At 39.4% G+C, this 6,000-nt stretch overlaps 1 protein-coding gene across 4 annotated transcripts in view; it reads left to right on the forward strand.

Moving 5' to 3' along the window:
* Astn2 (astrotactin 2) overlaps positions 1 to 6,000 on the forward strand; it is a 901,354-nt gene that overhangs the window by 728,344 nt on the left and 167,010 nt on the right. For all 4 annotated transcript variants that reach the window (XM_005382610.2, XM_013513260.1, XM_013513261.1 and 1 more), the window contains one exon: positions 4,682 to 4,815. In XM_005382610.2, coding sequence (XP_005382667.1) covers positions 4,682 to 4,815 — 134 coding nt within the window. The remainder of the gene's footprint in view (positions 1 to 4,681; positions 4,816 to 6,000) is intronic.

The following is a 6,000-nucleotide window of genomic DNA, read 5'->3' on the forward strand; positions in this document are numbered from 1 at the left end:
CTCCTCCTGCTCAACTTGGTTTGCTAACTAATTAGCTAGAAATTAGAAGCACTTACACGTTTGGGAAATGCAAACTTTCTTTGTTATGGAAACCAATGACTGTGCAATTTAGCCCTTATATTAAGCACAGGATTTGTTTCCTAGGTTCCCCCACTTATTAAAAAACCAGCAGTCAGAAGTGCCTATAGTACGGATGCATTTTCCTTTGAGAAAACACAGACACACACACAGACACACACACACACACACACACACACACACACACACACACACAGGCACATGACTCAAAGTAGAGCAGCTGAAAAGGATATTTTGGATGAAACCTTGGCATTTATTGTTTTTGTGTGGCTTAAGAAGGTCAAGGGTGACAGGATTCAAATGGACTTCAATATATCAAGTTCTTCCCTTCTTTTCCATTTTCATCTATAAAAGGGGATAAGAAATCCATGTCAGAGGGTAATTCTGAGTACTAACTAGCCAGATAGAGTAGTTTCATGACCAAGTAGTTCTATCACCTTGGGCCACTAAGTTAACCTCTCTGGGCCACTGTATCTGCATCTGTAAATGGATTAAATTAGATGATTTACAGACAGAGGCCTGTGAAGCTGGAACATTCTATGATTCTTCTCCCCTGGGATCTAGCTGGACTCTGGGAGGAGTGTTGCAAGGCTTGAAGGCATAAGAAAAGAGCGATCCTGCACTGACACAATGCTGGCTTCTGCTGCCCTGAAAGTGTTCCCTGTTTGATGTCAGCCTTCTATCAGAGTGTTTGTGCTCTATCCAGGGTTTGCCTGGCCATTGCACCAGTCCCCATTCTGTTCCTCAGGGTTCTGGGAAAAAGCCAGTGGATGAGGAGACTCAGAGGCAGGATTTCTTCCCAAGAAAAGTTTGGATGATGAAACAAAGTTCAGAGAGATTTCCTGTTTTGTTTCCTAAAAGCTTCATTTCTTATTGAGTACAAAAACCACACATACACACACATTGAAACACACACACAAAACAGAGTGTTCTCTCTCCACTGCAGCAGTCCAATGCAATCTTACCATCTGTGTCATTTTCTCCTGTATCTGAATTTCACCATTATGGTAGTCAAGTCCTTAGCACTGCCTGGAAACATTACAGAATTCTAAGTTGTAAGCAGTTGTAAACATTATTTTCACTGAGGAAAAATCTGCAAATAAAGAAGAAATATCTGACAGCATAACCAAGTGTTGTCCAATCTACTTCCTATCCTTGTGAGAGTACCTTCCTCTGGCGCTGGCAGAAGGGACATTTGTTCTCAGCACAGGTTCTGGCACAGAGTAGGAACAGAGATCTTATTTTGTGCTAGACTCTGCTCCAGATGCTTTATGTGTAGATATTTCATGGAATATATTTATATTAAAAACATCTGAAATTTAAATTTAACTGATTAGCTTTTATGTTTACTTACAAAACCTGGCAGCACTACTTAGAAATAATCTCATTGCTCTGGATAGTTGAACAGAAAAGACCTGCATTTGGGAGTCGCAGTCTGAGCTGGATTCTGCTTTCAGCATTTCTTGCTGTGTGATCTTGGAAAATCTGTTCCACTGCTCTGATTCCTAATTTTCTCATCTATCGATGATCATATGTCTATCTCTCATTACTGTTGTGAGGATTACATGTCTAATTGCATTTAAGATACCTTGAATGGTGTAGCTGAGTCATTATGAATATTATCTTTTATTATAATTCCTTTCTATTTTTTAGGATACCACATTTAACTCAGGAGAAATTAGATAATGTGTTTGTCCTTTGGAGAGGATCTTGATAAAATCATGTGGCAGAGATAATTGGAATATTCTTGCCAAAACATCCAGAAAAAATCTGATGGAATCTAACACAGGGCATTGCTCTTGATGCACCATTCTCCATCTAGAACTCTTCTGGGTAGCTAATGAGAGAGACCTGAGAGCAATTTTACATAAACATTGGCTATTAGAATCTTGGAACAATGCACAATGGGAAAAAGACATTTGAATAATCAGCTATCTTTGGTGATAGGCAGCGTGCAACTTTCATGTAAAAGTCACACAGAAAATGAAAAGCATAGAAGAAATGGGAGAAAAGAAAGTATATAGGGCTGGCAAAGTGCATACCTGGCAAAGGGATAAGAGATCAAATTTCTCTCAAATCTTTCAGTTTCTAACATCAGTGTGAAGGGGTGACTTATTCAGTCCATTCACTCCAGCATCAAGCATATTTTCAAGGTAGCTTCTACACCTGAACCTGAGGGAGAAAACATAGTAGAAGGTAAGACTTGAGACCTGTCCTCAAATGAACTGAAGGAGTGCTTTCCAAATCATCTTTACTGGCAAATATTAATGCTCATTTGTTTGGTGACCAGTCCTTTGTTCACTAATCCTTAGTGGAATAATTAGGTTTAGTCCTGTGGAATATTTCTGGGAATAAGGCACCTTGGACTTGGTGGAATTAGTGTTTTCAGGTGGAGACAGGACAGGCAAGAAGAAGTGATGGCCGGAGTGTCCTAATATTATGGTATCCAGAAGAGAGACTTGATCAGTCTTAGGTTTAAGAACCTAAGCATGAGATTGCCAGAGATCAAAAGTGCAAGGAAGGGAATAGCCCAGGCAGAGGGTAGGTTTTTTAAAAAAATGAAGAACATTGCATTAAACACAATATTGATAATCATATGGAGCAAAAGTCAGAAAAAACATGGCCATCAGATTCAATCTAGCCTTCTGCCTGTTTTTGTATTTTTTATTTTATTTTTAAAATTTTATTTTAAAAATAAAAGGAAAACATAGTCACAAACAGACATCCATTTACAAAATAGCATGAGAACATTATAAGCAATACATAGTTACAGACAAAGTGGTAGGAAATTAACAATGGTTGTCATATTACATATTATCTTCAAAATGGTTTCTCAGGAAAACAAATAGAGACATGCAAGATTGATCCAATGATTAATCATTAACTGCTCCTTTCAGTAAAGTGATAGAAGTTAGTAGTACAACTATGTTAGCTATTCTGTATATACATACATACATAATTTCCCCTTCTTTCTTTTCTCTTTTCCCCTCACCCCTGTTACTCCTTACTTTTGAGCATTTTCCTTTCATTTCACAATGTCTGTCATACCTCCTACTTTTTATTCACTCTTTCAGGTTCTTACACTAGTGAGACAATATGTTGCTTACATATGGAGGTCTGGTCTATTTCACTTATGAGTATGGTCTCCAGTTGTGACCATTTACCTGTAAAAGCCTCGAGTTTATCTTTCTTTATAGCTGAGTAATATTCCATTATATAAAAGTACCGCAATTTTTTTTATCCATTCCTCAGTGGATGGACATTTGGGTGTCTTCTACAGTTTAGCAATTACAAATTGCACTGTTATAAACATGGGTGCACATATATCGTTATGATATGATGTTTTCAGATCTTCTGGGAGAATACCCAGCAGGGGAATAGCTGGGTTGAATAGGACCTCTAGACCTAGTTTGCTGAGAAATCTCCAAACTGACTTCCACAGTGGTTTCACCAGTCTGCATTCCCACCAGCTGTGGAGAAGAGTTCCCATTTCTCCACAGCCTCGCCAACATTTGTTATTGGTTGATTTCTTAATGATAGCCATTCATTCTGGGGTGAGATGAAATCTCAGTGTTGTTTTAATTTGCATTTCTTGAATGACTAATGATGTGGAACATTTTCTCATGTATTTATTTGCCATTTGTATTTCTTTATCTGAGAAGTGTGTGTTCATCTCAGATGCCCATTTTTGGGTTGGATCTTTGAATTTGGGGGGGGGTGATGTTTTTAAATTCTTTATATGTTCTAGATGAAAGACCTTTTTCCTAGGGACAGTCAGCTAAAGTTTTTTCCCAATTTTTGGTTTTTCTTTTTACTCTCCTGGTAAATAAAATTTTATTGGAACACAGCAATACTTGTTCTTTTAAGGTATTGTCTATCACACTTTGTGTTATAATGATAGTGTTAGGTAATTGTGGCAGACACTACCTGGCTGCAGAGTCAAAAATATTTATTTTCTGGTCCTTCACAGAAAAAAATTTGCTGTTTCCTTTTCTAACACACACTTTACATATAAAGGAGTTCACTGTTAGTATAAATGTTAATGGGCTATGAGAGTGGATAGTATGATGCAGAGAAGGTCAAAGGAGAAATGAGACTGGGGGATGGCCAGGAACCCAAACAGAAGCTTTTGAAGATTTTTATATAGGATAGTAACATAATCTTTTGCACTGTAGCAAAGGCAGGCTCTGGAGCCACACTCCCTTGTATTAAATTCAAGCTCTATCACTTACTAGTTATACGCTTCAGGCAAATTACTTACTTTTTCTGTGCCTAAGTTGTCCAATTTGTAGAATGAGAAATGATAAGAATATCTATCATGTGTGGTTATTGGCACTATGACATAAATTTATACAGGTAGAATGCCAGGGGTAGAGGACGTTCTCAAGGGGTCTGTAAGCATTGTATCCCAGTGACCATTCTGGCTTCTATGTAAGGAAGGAAAGGAATGGAGAAGCTAGTGGTAGGGTGCTAGGGATTTATACAAAGACAATGTTCTTTGCCTAAGAAGGTTGTTCTGGAGCCTGGGTTTTCTGCCAGTATCGCCATCAACACATTTATTCTCAGCATCTCCACCATTATCATCATCTCTTTTTTCTTCCAGGCCTTCAAGAGTGCACTGATGAGTTTCTACTGGTGCTCAGGGAAAGGAGATGTGATCGATGACTGGTGCAGATGTGACCTCAGCGCCTTTGATGCCAGTGGGCTCCCCAACTGCAGCCCCCTTCCACAGCCGGTGTACGTATGTATGGCCCCCTTAACTTCATCCACCCCTCTCCACGGACTCAAATCCTTGTCCTGTCAGCCCAGGCTATCCTTGTCCTGTTCCCGGGGTGCCTAACCAGATTTGTGAAGTCTTTGGTGCCTACCTCCTTCCTCTGGAAAGAAGGGAGCTTTGACAGAACAGAAATATGTTACAAGGGCAGACCTTGCTATTTTAAAGGATGGCATACAGTCCATCATTTATTCCTTCACTTATCCATTCAGGGAAGGCTTATCGGGCAACTGACTACTGCTTTGTCAGGTCCTGTTTTGGGAACTGGGGCTGAACAGATAATGACATCTGACTAGATATTTGAATAGGCAAAGAAAGTATAGAATCTCTCCTAAGGAACTTCATTTCATTTATTTACTCACAAATAAATTTGGACACCTGCTGTATGTCAAGCACTGGGAAGAATATCTGTGGACAAATCAGGCACAGTCTGTGCATCTAGGGAGCTGGTGGTTCACTGAGGGAGAGAGATGGTTAAGGAAGAATAAATGCAGTTTTAAAATTAAATAAGAAAACTATTTTAAAAAGCAAAGAATTGGTAATAAGGAGAACAGGAAAATCTTTCTGAAGAGGTTTGAATTACAACGGAAGTCATCCAGGCAGCAGGTGGTAAGAATTGCACTTTAGGCAAGAGTTATAGCATTTGTGAAGGCCCTGACACAGGAAATGCATTTGACAAAATAAAGGAAGATTATCCTGATTGGAGGAGTATGATTAATAGGGAGAAGTGTGAGAAACAAAGAAGAATGGTGCAGGAGCCCGTACTGGAGGTAGCACCTTATACTATATCTCTCTAGGACGAGGAGAATCACACTGTAAGACAGAAGTGGTGGCACACCCATGCAATCATAGCACTGTGAGATGCTGAGGCAGAGGAATCACAGGTTCAAGTCCAGCCTGGGCACTGTAGTGACTTAGTGAGACCTGTCTCAAGATATAAAACAAAAGTGGGGTGGAGGGCTGGGAATGTAGCTGAGTGTGAAGGTTCTGGAATTAATCTTCAGTTTAAGAGAGAGAGAGAGAGAGAGAGAGAGAGAGAGAGAGAGAGAGAGAGAGAGAGGGTATGAATTGCATTGTAAAAGGTGGTCTTTGAAGACATAGTGTGTTATAGTGGAAAAATGGGAGAAAAGAATCTGGTGAGAGAAAAG

Source organism: Chinchilla lanigera, unplaced genomic scaffold (genome assembly GCF_000276665.1).
Source record: "Chinchilla lanigera isolate Chin_1 unplaced genomic scaffold, ChiLan1.0 scaffold00018, whole genome shotgun sequence".
NCBI classification, from domain to species: Eukaryota; Metazoa; Chordata; class Mammalia; order Rodentia; family Chinchillidae; genus Chinchilla; species Chinchilla lanigera.